The sequence below is a fragment of the Kalmanozyma brasiliensis genome, assembly GCF_000497045.1.
Source record: "Kalmanozyma brasiliensis GHG001 unplaced genomic scaffold PSEUBRA_SCAF25, whole genome shotgun sequence".
In the NCBI taxonomy this organism is placed as follows: Eukaryota; Fungi; Basidiomycota; class Ustilaginomycetes; order Ustilaginales; genus Kalmanozyma; species Kalmanozyma brasiliensis.
This window is the reverse complement of record NW_015961965.1, coordinates 118350-133198: the sequence shown is the minus strand read 5'-3', so window position 1 is coordinate 133198 and position 14849 is coordinate 118350. Positions and strand designations below refer to the sequence as shown.

Genomic DNA, 14849 nt, shown 5'->3' with positions numbered 1-14849 from the left:
TTTTTGCAAATTTGTTACGCCGACACACTATGCTCGTGAGCTCAGTAATTTCTTGCGGCAGATGACCATCCCTCACAACCTCAAGAACCCTTCATGCACACGGAGACGGACAAACGAGATGACTTGAAAAACCTGAGCTTGCCATTGAAGAGCTGCGTTATCCCTCCGAGCCCATTGCGCTGGGATGGGTTGATCAGAACGAGCGATAGCGTACAGCTGCGAGGGACCGAGCAGGAGCAAGCGACCGACGAGAGTGACCAGCAACAAGGGAGCGTGTGTGTGAATCATTTACAGTAATTGGCCCTCTGGTAGAAGATGTGTAGGTACAGATGCAAGAACAGAGACGAATAGACGCTAAAGGGACGAATGAGAATCTGCAAGATGGAGAGATGACGTGCGACATGTGGGCATCCTCCATTACTTCCCAAGCCTGAAAGGAGTGTAGGTGATTAGAGATCCAAGTGGCGAGGAAGGGCAAGGGAGGAAGAGCGCTTTTGTGGGCGTTCAACGTGTGCTGAACGCTGGTATTTTGTCAGCTTGAAGCGACACGATTAGTCGTCGAACGACATCTTCTTGCCGGCGAACTCAGCGGCGCCGCCAGTTCGTGCGCTGCCGCCGCGGGCACCCCATCCGCCTCCGCGGGGGATGCCACGGAACGAGCCATCGTGACCACCACGGCCACCACGTCCACCGCCGCGTCCACCGCCACGACCGCCACGGCCGCCGTCGCGACCACCGAAGCCACCGCGTCCACCGCCGCGTCCGCCACCGAATCCGCCACCGCGGCCACCACGGCCACCGGCACCGCCATCAGGGCGGTCTCTTGGCGTGGAGAAGTCGAGACGAAGAGGACGGCCAGCAAGCTCTTGACCGGTCATGGCGTCGATAGCAGCCTGTGCGGACTCCTGAGCGGCAAACTCGACGTAACCGAAACCCTTGGGGCGGCCCGAGTCGGGGTCCTTGGGGAGACGAACACCGGAAACCTCACCGTGCTCGGAGAAGGCGTTCCACACATCGTCCTCGGTGATGTCGAAGGAGAGGTTGCCGATGAAGAGGGTGGAGGAGGGAGCGGAACGCTGGTCGTTGAACTTCTTGGCGCGGTTCTCGGTGACATCGCCCTTGGGGGTGGAGAGGTCGAGGCGGATAGCACGACCGTCGACCTCCTTGCCCTGACCCTCCTCAAAGGCCTTCTTGGCAGCGGCAGCGGTGGCGAAATCAACGTAGCCGAAGCCACGGCTCTTACCGGTGGTACGGTCGAGCTGGACACGGGCGCTGGTAACCTCACCAAAGACCTCCATCTCGGACTTGAGCCAGTCGTTGTCGACGTTCCACGAGAGCTGGCCAACCCAGACCTGGTTGGTCTCGCCCTCTGCGAGCTCGGCGGGAGCAGCAGCAGCAGCGGTAGCGCCGTCCTCGGTCTTGGCTTTCTTGGCTACGGGAGCTTCCTCGTCGGCCTTGCGCTTCTTGGAGTCGGTGGCAGCGGCAGGGGTGGCATCCTCGTCGTCGTCGGAAGAGTCGGAAGAGTCAGAGTCCGAGTCGGACGAAGAGTCAGAGTCGGAGGAGTCGGAAGACGAGCTGGCCTCCGCAGCGGCAGGGGCAACCTTGCCGTTGGTCTGGGGAGCAGCCTCGACCTCGTCGTCGCTGGAGTCAGAGTCGGAAGAGTCAGAGTCGGACGAAGAGTCGGACTCGTCGTCGTCGTCGTCACTGTCGCTCGAGTCGTCGCTGGACTCAGACTCGGACTCGGGCTCGGGGGTGGGCTCCTTCTTTGCCTTCTTGTCCTTTTTTGATTTCTTGTCGACGCCGTTGGCCTTGGGCTCTTCGACGGTCTTGGCGGCGGCGGCCTTCTTGTCCTTCTTGTCCTTCTTTGCGTCGACCGCAGGGGCGGCAGCGGCGACCTTGGTAGACTTGTCCTTCTTGGCCATTTTGTGTGATCGGAGAGGGGGAATATGTGTGTTGGATGAAAGGGTGATGGAAGGTGGAAGGAAGGGAGAAGAGGGACGAGGTTGACTGATGGCTCTGCTTGTGCTGAAGTTGCTGCGCTCTCGAGAAGAAGCAGAGGAAGAAATGAAAAATTGGGCTCAGAAAACGCAAATTTGGACGGCTCAGACGAAATTTTTCGACGGTCGAGCTGCATGAGTGGAGTTAGAGCGCTCAGACAGCAGAGAGCCATGGCCAAAGAGGACCCTTCTTGCCTGTGGCGGCGGCGACGGCGGTGAAAAAATAAAACTTGCTTTTTCTCAGTTGTTTTTTGGAATCTCGGGCAACGGCCTGGCGAGCTGTCAAATGCTTACAAGGCTCGTCAGTGCAGATAAGCATGCCAGACCGGGTCAAAAAAGAAGGCTTTGGAGACTGCATGAGTCGAACACGCGACCTTTCGCAAATTAGACAAGGTGCTAAGCGAACGCTCTACCAACTGAGCTAAACCCCCGAAGATGCATGAGGAGAACACTTATTGCGTTTATATAGCGTCAAACAAGCGGCCCTGTGAAGAAGCAACCGCGGAACTCGGTCAGTGTTGGCTTAGCCATGCTCTGCTCGGGTGGACAGGGTCGGGGCGAGGGATTGGCTGTTCCGTGTGTGACTTTTTGAGAAGAAAGGTGGGTCGGCCCTTTTTGGTCATTGGGCAGCGCTTTGCAATCATCCTCACATTGCTCTCAAAGTGTTGCTCAGCACCCTCATCCATCACACTAAGCACGGTCACATCGCATCGCACAGCATCGTGGAGACTCAGCAAATCTCGATCGTCCTCGACCATTTGCAACACATCAATCATCAATCGAGGATTCGCTTTGCCAGCAAGCGCGTTCCTTACTTCGGTGTTTCCTGACTCTCAGCATACTTTCCATGATCAGCATCATCAGGACACATCTCTGATACTTGCGGACCCTGTCAACGCCAGGCCGCGCTCATATACAAAAGCTCCATGCATCTCGTAAGATAGCCCGCTGCTTCTTTCCTCAGCCCACAGCATCATCGAGACCAGGACAGAGAGCGTGACGCTTGCTCTCGTCCTCGGCAGATGATACGCCCATGCGTCACAAGGGCTCCCTCTCCAGCGCACTCGATGCGTGTGGTCGTCGAGCTTGTCCCTCACATCGTACAGCTCGAGCTCAGCTGCCTCCACACAATGTCGCTGGCCCCTCGAGGCTTCCCATGATTGCCTCGAGCGCGCCCTCTCCACCACCAATACCACCAATACCACCTCAGGCTGCATCATCTTCAATTTCAGCTCCGTCATCGTCGCTCGGTACGCACAGTCACTCTGTGTCTCAGCGCATCAACTCGCATCACCTCTCTTTCCTCTACCCACCATCTTGTCTCGAGTTCACTCACAACACCTTCGCTCGATCCAAATCATCCCTCGCACCGACGAGCGCTGTCGCCGCCGCCGCCGCCGCCGCCGCTGCACAGCAGCAGTCTCTCACAGCTCATACTGACAACGAGCCACACTTCCCTGGCCAGCACGAGCCAAATTTCACCTTCTTGCGCCACCACTACGAGCCACCACACCACTTCATCGACCACCCTCAATCAAACGATCTAATCCAACAGGATGCCAATAGTCATCTAGAAGCAGAAATACTAGCCACAGAGCCAACACAGGACGAGGGCCCATCGGTCATACCAGCTTCAGACCAATTTGAGGCTTCAGTCGCCGCTCTGTCGTCGTTACGTCGCAAATGCTCTGCTTTACGCCGTTCAGTGCAGCACGATCAGATCGCAGATGCCGACGCTCTCGTCAAGCGGTGTCGGCGTCTTGTCTTGCAAGCTTGCCGCATAACATCGCGCTCGCACTCGAGAGCAGCTCGTGCCTCCATCTCGGAAACCGTCTCCGACTGCGCTCTCTACCTCTCTGCCGCGGGTCAGCCAATCGCAGCCGCCAACGTCATCCGCCATCTCTTCGTAAAGCTTCGTTGGAGCCCAGGCCCAGCTCTGGACGTCGAGCCCAAGTCTCAAGCTCAAGGTACTTCCGCTCCGAGCGATGATCCGAGTCCAACAATAGCATCGTCCTCACCAGCCGATCTCTTGCTCATCACACAACAAGTCATCTCGCAATTGACACTGGCGCCGTCTCCATATAGTCCTCGACCCACGCGCCGCTTCGAGTCCCAGCAACATCTCGACGCTGCAATCTCTCTGGCAGCTGCCATGCACATCAGCCAAATGGCCAGATCCACAACTTCGCAGACGGCTCTGATCCGAGCTATGATTGCCTCTGGCCAGCCCTTCTTAGCCGTGCAGACGTTCGCTGCCGAACTTCGAGCTTGGTGGAATGCTCACCGTCAAGTACGGCGACCACACCCCTTGCTTCGAAGGCAAGCTGCTCTGATCGTTGAGATCGGCAAGCCCAGCTCGCAAGCTCTTCGCGAGATCACACGCTCCTTGCAGCAACTCGAAGAGCTCTTGAACCGTATCCAGCCTGACCTTTTGTCTCAGCTCTCTGATCACGAAAAGCACGCCTTGCAGACGAAGCGTGGCGAGTATGCCGACTCGCTCGTCGAGCTCTTACGCCTAGTTCGTGGCGGTCGTCTGCCTTTGCCCCCGATGGCCAGCGCTCCCGAGATCGCTTGGATCCTTTCGGCGTGCTGTCGTTTCGAGAAGACGACGCTGCTCGACAATCCCACGGCAGCACTCGATGCTGCAGAAAAGCGCAAGCTGCAAGATGCAGCACAGCTCATCCGATACTTCCTAGGCGAATATATGCGATCACTACCAGATGGACAGACGCGCTCTGCTGGCAGCCTGCTCATCGGAGGCAATCCCGTCGTCAGGCCACCTCTGGGCATTGCGGTCTACAATCAGCTTGTCCACTACGCCTTGTCCGTTCTCAGATCGCCATCCACCTGCAAAGAGGTCTTTCAGCATATGACCCAGCGTCGTCAACCATCCTTGGAGCCAGACGCGGTCACCTTCAACACGATCTTGCGTCAGGCCACCACACAGCGTTACGAAGCGCTGGCACGCGCCGTCATGACCACCACGCGTCCAGAACAACCGCACCTTGGCGCGCCAGGGACCGTCGCTGGTCAGTCCGAGTCGAACAAGGATGCTGCTCCGGAGGCCAAGACTGGATCTCAACCGATCAGACCCATGCTCCAGCAGATCGACAATGCCGTGGTCCAGGCCGACTCCTACCGCCTAGTCTCGCTTCTGCAGTATGTGACTGCATCGTCCATGTTCTTGCGTCGCTACCGCCACGAGCCCGGCCACATCGGCGTCAAGGAACTGGTCATGCGTATCTATCCCGCGCTCGACAAGAAGCGCCACGGACGCCAACGTGCCACAGATCCGCTGCAGCTTCACAGGGATGCGACATTGCGACCTAAAGCGAACCAGGCTTCCAGGCACGCCATCCTCAACCCGCACGTCTTGACAGCGTCGCTCAACCTCGCTGCCAAAGCCGGCAAGACGGGCCTGGTGTTGCGCATCTGGCGTCTCATCAAGCGAACCAGCTTGCAGAGCGAGCTGCAGTCGCCCACCAACGACGTTGCCGCGGTTCCTTGGAAGATTCCTGTCGAGGCTGCCACCATCCTCATGAGCGTCTTGGCCAACGAAGCGGCAAAGGCGCCAAAGGTCGCACCCGTGCCGCGAAGGCTCCGGCAGCGGCTCTCCCTTGGCAGATCGCGAACAGCTCCGCAAAGGTCTTCGAAGCTCACCGCTCATCGACAGTACGCCAGAGGCTGGAACATCGCCGCCTCGCTTCGTCGCGGCTCAAATACTGGAGGACTCGGGCCAAATGGAAGCACGAGTCCCGGCGCAGGCGAGCTCGGAGAGGGTCTTCGTTGGAGGGCTGCACAGCTCTTGGCCAAGCGAGAGTATGCCTTCCTCGTCTACCACTGGCAGATGTCGCAGAAGCTGTCGAGTTGGCGACGCAAGAGGGTGGAGAGCTGGATGCGCAAGGATCAAAGCGAGACACTGCCCACTGTGGCTGCTGCGGACGCTGAAGAGGCCTCGAGAGTGCAACCTGACTCGAGGTTCTACGACGCGCTGCTGGGTGTCTTCGGTCGTCGAGTAGGCATGGTGCAGCGCAGCAGGAACTACAGACCGCGTTCTGAACTTCTGTCACAGCTTCGCCGTGGCCACAGGCGAGCCGCGTACGAGAGGAGCTCATCTCCTCTTTGGTCAGCGGATCCTTGCGACTCTCTTGCACGTCCGGAAGCGATCAGTGGAGGCATCGTCCCGGAGGCGAGCACCTCCGAGCAGCCCGATCGTGTCACATTTGTCGAGAACCTGCACCTGCGCTCCACCAACCAGCTCTTGGAAGCAGTCGTCGCTCGCATCGGCTGGAACTCTCGCGGTCGACGCACATCTCTGCCACCCGACGCATTCCTCGTGCGCATTCTGTTGGACATGGAAGCGCTGAGCCTTGATATCCCCATCGCCTATCGATGGATCCCAACCCACTGTTCCATCGCCACGGCTGATGCGGACTCCAGAGTTGCTGTGCCCGATCTGCTGCAGAATGACAACAAGGAACGGAAAAGCAAAGCGGAAACAGGCGCATTCTCCCCCTACAGGGGACCGCGTATCAAGACGGTCGGCTTGATCGCTAGGCGTCGCAACTCGGCACTGGCAGAGAAGAAAGCGGAGGAGAAAGCAAAGAAGTCGTGAAACCCACCTCATTGGATTCGTTGCTCAGCATTTCAATCACACACATGCATCACACGTTTTTGACAGAATGAGCTTGATCAGTAACCTGTCTCTACATCCACCTGACCCGCAAACGTCCCGCCGTTTACCATGACCTCCAGATTATGTCTGATCCTCTCGCCCAGCAGCGCCGGGATCATTTGAGTCGGTATCGCCGAGTGAGGCGTCAGAAGAAGCTTCCCCCTCTGCACCAGCTCTTGCACTTCCCTCTCCTGCTCCTCCCTGCCAACTGAGGGGTAGGAGACGATGTCCAGCGCGGCGCCTTTCAATCTCCCTTCTTGAAGGGCGGAGATCATCGCTCGAGTGTCGACGATCTCGCCGCGCGCTACGTTGACTAACACGCAGCTGGCGGGCATAGCCGCGAAGAGGGTCTCATCGAACAGACCGCGGGTTGTGGGTGTCAGGGGGCAAGTGATGAACACGACCTCTGCCAAGGCCAGCGCTTGAAGCAGCTGCTCTTTCGTCGTGGACGATGTCGTTGTGCTGGCCTGGCACTCGAAAGGGTGTAAGAGGGTGCGAACGCGTACACCGATAGAGCCAGCACCGATGATCACCACGCGTCTGCCGATCATCGACTCCACCTCTCTCCCCGCCGCCGGCGGGGAGCGATGCAAGCCCCTCAGCAGGCCCAGACAAAGGGCGAGAGCATGCTCCGCCACCACGCCCCCATAGCAGCCCTTGGCACAGCACCACACCACCTCCCTACCTGAAGTTCTGAGCTCGCGCATGAGGGGGAGAAAGTCGTCCACGCCCGTCATTGGCAGCTGAACGAAACGGATGTTGGGCGCGGTTGAGAGCACTGCACGAAGGGCAGAGGAAGTATTGCCCAAGGCCAGGGTAGGTAGCCACAGCAGCGCTATGGTCGAGCTGTCGGCGGAGGATTGGACGTGCAGCGAGGAGGCGAGGTCATAAGGGAGGGACGAGATGAGGGTCGAGACCGGCAGGCAGTTCTCCGACGAGGGAAGAACGGCCACTTTGAGCATCGTCGGAGGGAAGCGGCATCGAGAGCATGCTGTGAGTGTGATCGATCAGAACACCGAGGAGTCTGTGAGCGATCTTATACCCTTTGACAGGCTTACCCCGAAGATTGATAGCCCCTTCCGGGGGCGTCGTCTCATAGCGAATCTGTCCCATCACACATCGCGCATACATGAGAAAGCAAGATGAAAAGGGCCGAGATGACAATATACGATAACAAAGCGCAAGATGGGATGTGGGGCTTCCCACCTCTTCATCAGCGTCGAAAGCGGGTCGCAAACACGTCGTGGGAGCTGTTGCATTCACCGCTGTTACATGCGGACTTGTTGTTGATTCGCTTCCACACAAAGTCGTTCACACAAAGAGCACCATTCCCACCTTCACACGCCGTTGCGACCCCACTACCCACCATTGTCTTTATCACACACCAACAAGCTGACAGCTATTGCAACAAATATATTGTTCACACGTCACATGAGCTCACTTTACAACGGGACAGCACTGGTACTTCGCATGCCATCCCTCGCGCTCCTCGTCAAATCCCACTCGTTGGTATCGCCGTCCAAACTCCACATGCTGATCCCGCCGATGCCGGCTGCACTAGCAAAAGCGCCTTTATCGTAGATCGAGCTGGTATCGTCGTACGTCACCACGCGGGTGCCATCGGTGAGGAAGGGGGTGTCGGAACAGTCGTCCCAGTGCTTGTCGAATCCTCCTGCGCCATCGAACAGGCCGGATGGACCTTTTTGCAGGGCGCCGGCAGCGACGATCTTCGAGAATCCGATTTGACCTTCGGTGGTGCTACCGTCCTCGGAGGTGAGTGGCACACCCAACCTCTTCTCGAGAGGAGAGCGTTGAATGAGGGAGGTTTTCGAAGAGGTGTTTATGTAGCCGTACGCGGGGATACCGAGCAAGATCTTGTTCCTGGGCATACCGGCGGCGGACCAAGCCCTTACACCCGCAGCAGCATTGACGTTGGGCAGGGTGGAATTCCCACACAGATCCGCCAGGGGTGCGTTGGGACCCGGATTGGCGCGCGAACCCCACACGTCGTAGTTCATGATCATGACATAATCCAACGCCCCCGCGGCACGCGCTACGCTGCTAACCGGGTTGCCATTGGATCCGATCCACGGAGCGTGCGTTACTGCGGCCGTCAGCAGTGCTCCCGCTGGCAGTGCGGCGCGAAGTTCCTGCAGGAAAGTTTGGAAATTCCTTGCGTCGGATGGATCGTATACGTTATCCCCCGCACCCGGATCGTTCGGGTACTCCCAATCAAGATCTATACCGTCCAAATTGTAGCTCTGATAAACACGGATGATGTTGGCGATGAACCTCGCGCGCGAGTCGGCGGTGCGAACAGCAGACGAGAAATATGTCGACCCTCCCCAGCCACCGATCGAGAGAACCGCTCGGGTGTTGCCCCCACGACAAGCAGCGACGAATCGACGAAGGAGTGAGCCCGACGGATCAGTGGGGAGGGACAGATCAAAGGAGGAAGTAGGGAGAGCAAAGGCGTAATTGAGAATGTCAAAGTGGGTGAAGTCGATCGAGGTAGGGGGAAGAGTGGACGCGGTCCAGTCGGCCCAGTAGGCCGCCATGATTGTGGCACCGGTACCGGTGATGTTGACCGCCACTTTAGACGGAGGAAGGGGGGTCGAGGAGTTGAAGGAGGGTGGGGAGGCAGAGGAGGTGGAGTTGGAGATCGAACCCGAAAGGGTCGAGTTGGAAGAAGGGTTGGTGACGGAGGTCGAGTTGTTCGGCTTGCATGCGCCTTTCGGATCGTCGGGAGGGGAGGTAGCGGAAAGATGACGTCGAAGGTCGCGAGGTCGGAAGCGGGCAGAGGGGACCAGCCTCCTGTTCTGGCCCTTACCTGTACCGCCTTCGCCGAGGAGCAGCTGCCATAGAGAACGTCGCTGCTGAGGAGGGGAGGAACTCGATGGAGAGGATGTCAAGGTGGAGAGTCGATCGGGAACGAAGCTGACACCTGGTCTAGCTTCATTGCTGCTGTCCGGCATCCCGATGGGTGATGCGAGATCATGGCCGGTGCCCTCAGGTAGAGTCATCGCCGAGGTGGAGAGTAGGCTGGCAAACGCCAAGACGCCGAGTGGGAGGAGCTTCATCTTGAGGTATCGCGTGTTGCGAGATGAAGTCGATGCCTTTGTTTGATATGAACAAAGGAGTGTATATGTGGCGTCTGAAGAGCTGAGAAGACAAAGGAGCGTATATAAGGTGTCCAGCACCGAGCGAGGTGAAGGGAGTGTGGTCTACAAAGGAGTGTTTTTCTCCAGCGGGTTCAACGAGGAGGGGACCTGCTCAGGGGCGGTGAAAGACGAGAATACCTCGAAAGCCGATCAACGACTGTTGAGGTCAGAAAGATAGGGAAGAACCGGCTCCCTCGTATGCTTCGAAGCGATCAAGCTCAGCTGATCTCGTGGGAAAGGGGTCGAAAGCTCGAGTCCGATCAACGGAAGCTCTAGGCGTAGAAGAAGAGAAAGGGTGGGGGGAGGGAGAGCGGCCAGCCTGGTCGACGATGAAATGAGAATGAGCTGATCGAAGCAATTAGGGAAGAGGAGAAAAGGCTCGAGTATATAGCAATTATAGACTTAAGGTCACGGAGGGCCCTGGACTCAGTCGCCGGTCCATTGGAACCTAGCATCAAGCTTAGCAAGGCTAATCTTACGACCAAGCTCTACCTTGACCAGCATTCTCCGGCAGCTTCGAATCTCGATCCGTCGGGATACTCCGTCAAGCTAGCTTGTGCTCGAAGTTCAGGCCGTCGTCTGAGCTAATCGCTCTTGGCTAGTCATGTGAACGTCTACCGGACCTGTCAAAGGGCTGAATCCTTGTGGCGCATCCGAGGTTCCGACGGCTATCATAGGTTCGCAGCGCAAGGTTAGAAGTTGAGCTGCATCGGCCCCTGAGAAGAACTGCAAGCTCAACGAAGACCGAACGAAAGCATGATGCAAGGGTGGCGCAGCGGAAGAACCTTGTCGGCGGCCATAGAATGAGCCATGTCAAAAAACGACATACTGTATGTCAAGTCAAATTCACCCTCTTCCAGAGCCGGAATCAAGCGGCATCCTTGGAGGCTGTGCCCCTCTGACGATCGGACGTAGCTTTATCGGCCAGCGGCGAACAAGAAGAGAGAGAGGGAGCAGGTGGGGCGGCATCGAGCTTCAAGTCGGTATCGAAGACAAAGGAAACGAACAGCATCAAAGGGGCAGAAGCGTGGCGCGCTTCTTGACAGGCCGGTGATCTTGGCGTGGGGTGCAAGACCCGATCCGCTAGCTTGGCGGATCGGGTCCCAAGGCGAGTCGAAAACAACGCGTTGGGGCGAGGCTGAATCGTAACAGGCCAAATGACGTCGCGTCTCTGTAGGAGGACAATTTTTTTTGCAAGCTGTCTCATTTACAAGCCTAACATCTGGACGAAAATTTGAGCTTGCCACTGCGTCGCCAAAGTTTGGAGATCTGCCCGCCCTTTCACGCGAGCGCAGCCCACAGCACCCTGCATGCGTCGATGTTGTGCCTCCTCGGTCGATCCCTGTTCCGTTGGCTTGGCTCGATCGACTCTTGTTGACAGATCCATCATCTCGACATCCCAGGTAAGAATGAAGGCCAAGCAGAAGGGGATTCGCGTGGACCACGGCCAAGTGAGACAAAGTGACAGCAACACGAGAAGCTTGCATTTCATCAACACAGGGCGGGGGAGGGTCGCCGCTTGAAGCGGAGTATATTGTGAAAGCGAGATTAGGCTGCCGGGCAATTTGTGACTGCGAGACTCATCCGCTTCTTGGAATGGTAGAGGCTGGAACCCAACATTCCCTTTTGGCCCATGCCGGTGCGTATCGTAGTGTGCAGCTCCAGGCCGTTCAGTATCAAGCAGTGGTACGATTTCCCACGTTGCCTCGATCCGAGGTGCAGACAGAAACCCTGCGCAGATCTACGCTTGGACGATCCTGGTTGCAACAGAACGACCTGCATGTGATATCGTACATTTGCCACCGTCGAGTTTCACGTCTCGATGGAATCGCACTCGACTCGATGGAATGTGATGAGTGGTGCGGAGATCACAGCTGAGACAAAAGTGGGGATAGAGCTTCGCGTCGACAAGACCCAGCTGGGAATACGGTTGTCAGCGCAGTGACTCTTCGATGACGAGCGTTCATTGTGCCGTGTTGGGGCATGGAGGACGCATCGAGACCTTTTCATCGCCATTTGCAGGCAAGCAGACAGGCAGGGACGACGATCGCAGAAAAAGAGACAAAGCGGCGGCAACTCAGAACAGCAGCAAATCGGCGACAGCAAAATGCGGAGGATTGGCTGCAAATCATCGCGCAGAAAGTTCAAAATTCAACAGCAGCAGGCGGCGGCGACAAATTGAGTCGAGCGTGAAATTGCCTTTTGAGGAGAGAGCGCGTGTGTCTGTCTGGCTGTCAAGTTACCGCTTGAAAGCCAGAGTCATCTGACAGCAACAAGGGCCAAGCCAGGCTGACCCCGCAAAGAGGCGCACCGAGACACTGCAACGCCATTTCAAATGCATCTCATCATCTCCTTTCATTTTGGTCAACATCATCTCCTCTCTCATCCTCTCCTCCTACCATCATCATCGCCATAAACACAGCATACATCATCAAGACAGCAGCCATTCATTCATCTTCTGTTGCATTTGCATGCTGTCGTAGGCTCACCGCCTAAGCTTCTGCCTCCGTACGCATAGAACCTCACCGCCCCGCCTGTGGTAGCATCAGCACCAACCTCTAGATTGCTTCATCATCATGTCGGCTCAGGTCCCGTTCCCTGGTCAGTCGGGCCAATCTGGTGACCTTTCGGATCTCAAGATCGACCTCCCACGCAACGCCACCTCGTCTGCCAAGGAGGATGCCGCCGTCGCAGCCGCCTCCAACGTCAGCGCAACATCGGCAGCGCCTGCATCCAACCATCGCCGTCAAGGCTCCTACCAGGCTACCGATAAGCCTGCTACTGTCCCTGCTGGCTGGCACCATCATCCCCGCCAACCAGGTCCACACTCCGAGGGCTACTTCCCTGGCGGTTCGGCAGGCGTACCAAAGACACCCAGCAGCCTCTCAATGCGCGTCCACGGTCGAGCCCAGAGCAGCGCGGGCAGTGGTCCATCAGCTCATCCATTCAACCTCAATCTCGCTTCTGCCCATCCTAACGTCGATGGCCACCACGCCGGGCCCAGCAGTCTCAGCCTCTCCCACCACCCTGGCCTGCACGGCCTCGGCAATGGCGGTGGATACAGCGCTGGTCCACCCAGTCCCAGCACCCTCACCGATGTCATCCTCGGCCTCCATAGCACCTTCTACTCCTGCAAACGCAAACCTGAAGAGGTCAAAGAGATGGTCTGGCGCTACTACGAGAGCGGCGCCGTCTTCGAATCTCCCTTGCTCTCCGCACACGGAAGGAACCAGATTGCCAACCAGTTCATGATGGCTTTCGCTTTGCCAGGCATGGACGTTCAATCTGAGCTTCGTGATGTTATCTGCTCCGATTTCGAGTTTGATGGAACACGAGCGGGTATCATCGACCACACGATCACCGTCACTCTCTTCCCTTCGCTCTTTGGTTCGTCCGTGCCCAAGCCATCTGCCGATCCCAACGCCAGCGACGTCAACCGCACGCCTCGCGCATCTTCATCGCATCCCATGTCTGCGTCCGCCTATCCCATGACTCCTCACCCCTTCATCGATTATGGTGGCAGCAGTGCCTACTCACGAGTCGCCAGTCACCCGCAGAGCCCTACCACGCCCTTCAGCATCTCGAGCGTCTGGGGTGGGTCGAGGCCACACACACCCGGCCACGGTGGCATGCGTCCGCTCTCGGGCACGCAGCCACACGCTACCAACACGCCTCCCAGCGTCAACGGCGAAGACTTCGGGGCCACACCCTCCTCTGCTGCCACGCCGACCGCCAACTCGATCCTCAACAGCCTCACCAACGGCGCCAACGGACACCACTACGTCGATGCCGAGGCTGTGCAGCAACAATTGGCTTCACGTCCACCTATCCCAGCCGATGCTCTCACGCCGCACTGGAGCAGTGAGGGCTTGGGCCGATCCACCTTCCGAGCGCTGCTTTGGTCGCTCTTCCACCCCAGAGCCGCGCTCAAGTCGTTGTTCAGCATCCAGCTGCGTGTCATGAGCCGCCTCGAGTTCAACGACGCTGGTCTGATCGTCCGACATGAGGACACCTGGGGCCTGCGCGAGACCATCGAGGGTGTGATCCCTTTTGCATCCCTCATCTATTCAATCGAGCGCAGGTTGGTCGGCTTCCTCGTCTCGTGGGCCATCGCCAAGGGATTCAAACTGTCTTCCGTCTTGCTGCACAAGGCCATTCCAGGCGCATCCTCGTCGTCGACCGACCTCGAACCGCACTCGTCTACTGGCGCTGGATACCAGATCAGCCAGCACGATGCCGAGGCCATGTTTACTCACCCTCACTTGCAGCATCTTGGCCGTGCCCCAGCGCGAGAGTTCCAGACCATCTCTCGATCGCGGGCTCCGTCCCCCACTCGTTTCCGCTTTGGCAGCACTGCGGGCTTGTCGGGAGGCGGTACTGTAACAGGCACACGCACCAGGACGAGGTCCGGCTCGCACTCGATGGCGCCTTCGCGTGCCATGTCGACCGACAACCTCGCGTCGCACTTTGCCTCTGCCTACGCCACTCCGCACACGGCGGGCGCCATCGACTCGCGCCGCTCGGCGGATTTTCCGCCCGACAGTAGCGCCAAGTTCAGGGAGCGGTCTGCAAAGAGACTAGACGGCGGACGCGCTACCAGCACCAACTCAGCTCCTGGCTCCGCGCTGCCTTCTTCCATGTCGAACGCTTCCAACATCAGTGGGTACGACGGCGTCGAGTTTGGTTCCGGTGGCGCTGCGGCAGGGGGAGGACCGGCAGCGAACCTGGTCAACATGTGGGAGCACTTTTCGGCCCAGTCGCGCCCGCAGTCTAAGGCCGCGTCGGTGGTTTCGAACGATGATTCTAGAGGTGCATTGCGTGCGCCAGATCAGGACCAGCAGTAGATGTACGATCAGCTCGTAGACGAAGGTTTCTTTTGTAGGACGGATTAGCATTGGACGACATTACACTTATACACACATATGCATTCTCTCTTCCCTTCCGCTATGAGCTGTCGTGCCTGTGATCAAGCCTGGATTGTCTTCCATCTCTGTTCCCACAGTGTGAGTTTGCTCG

At 57.9% G+C, this 14849-nt stretch overlaps 5 protein-coding genes and 1 non-coding gene across 6 annotated transcripts; 2 read left to right on the top strand and 4 right to left on the bottom strand.

The window, feature by feature from the left end:
• Positions 1-551: 551 nt before the first annotated feature.
• PSEUBRA_003774 (RNA recognition motif domain protein) lies at positions 552-1922 on the bottom strand (the record flags this gene model as incomplete). The annotated part of the gene is made up of 1 exon (XM_016436837.1): positions 552-1922. One exon carries the CDS (start codon positions 1920-1922, stop codon positions 552-554), a length of 1371 nt encoding a protein of 456 aa, XP_016291777.1.
• Positions 1923-2343: 421 nt separating this feature from the next.
• Positions 2344-2428, bottom strand: PSEUBRA_006476. The gene is given in 2 exon segments: positions 2344-2379; positions 2392-2428. It is a non-coding gene; the product is annotated as a tRNA-Ala (tRNA).
• A 1736-nt stretch (positions 2429-4164) lies between these two features.
• Positions 4165-6612, top strand: PSEUBRA_003773 (uncharacterized protein; the record flags this gene model as incomplete). The annotated part of the gene is made up of 1 exon (XM_016436861.2): positions 4165-6612. The coding sequence occupies one exon, from the start codon at positions 4165-4167 to the stop codon at positions 6610-6612; it is 2448 nt and encodes an 815-aa protein (XP_016291776.2).
• A 77-nt stretch (positions 6613-6689) lies between these two features.
• Positions 6690-7634, bottom strand: PSEUBRA_003772 (D-isomer specific 2-hydroxyacid dehydrogenase, NAD-binding; the record flags this gene model as incomplete). Its single annotated transcript, XM_059465158.1, has 1 exon — positions 6690-7634. The coding sequence occupies one exon, from the start codon at positions 7632-7634 to the stop codon at positions 6690-6692; it is 945 nt and encodes a 314-aa protein (XP_059321438.1).
• Positions 7635-8114: 480 nt separating this feature from the next.
• PSEUBRA_003771 (Glycoside hydrolase, family 18, catalytic domain protein) lies at positions 8115-9752 on the bottom strand (the record flags this gene model as incomplete). Its single annotated transcript, XM_016436845.2, has 1 exon — positions 8115-9752. One exon carries the CDS (start codon positions 9750-9752, stop codon positions 8115-8117), a length of 1638 nt encoding a protein of 545 aa, XP_016291775.2.
• A 2657-nt stretch (positions 9753-12409) lies between these two features.
• PSEUBRA_003770 (uncharacterized protein) lies at positions 12410-14677 on the top strand (the record flags this gene model as incomplete). The annotated part of the gene is made up of 1 exon (XM_016436864.1): positions 12410-14677. One exon carries the CDS (start codon positions 12410-12412, stop codon positions 14675-14677), a length of 2268 nt encoding a protein of 755 aa, XP_016291774.1.
• Between the last annotated feature and the right edge of the window lie 172 nt (positions 14678-14849).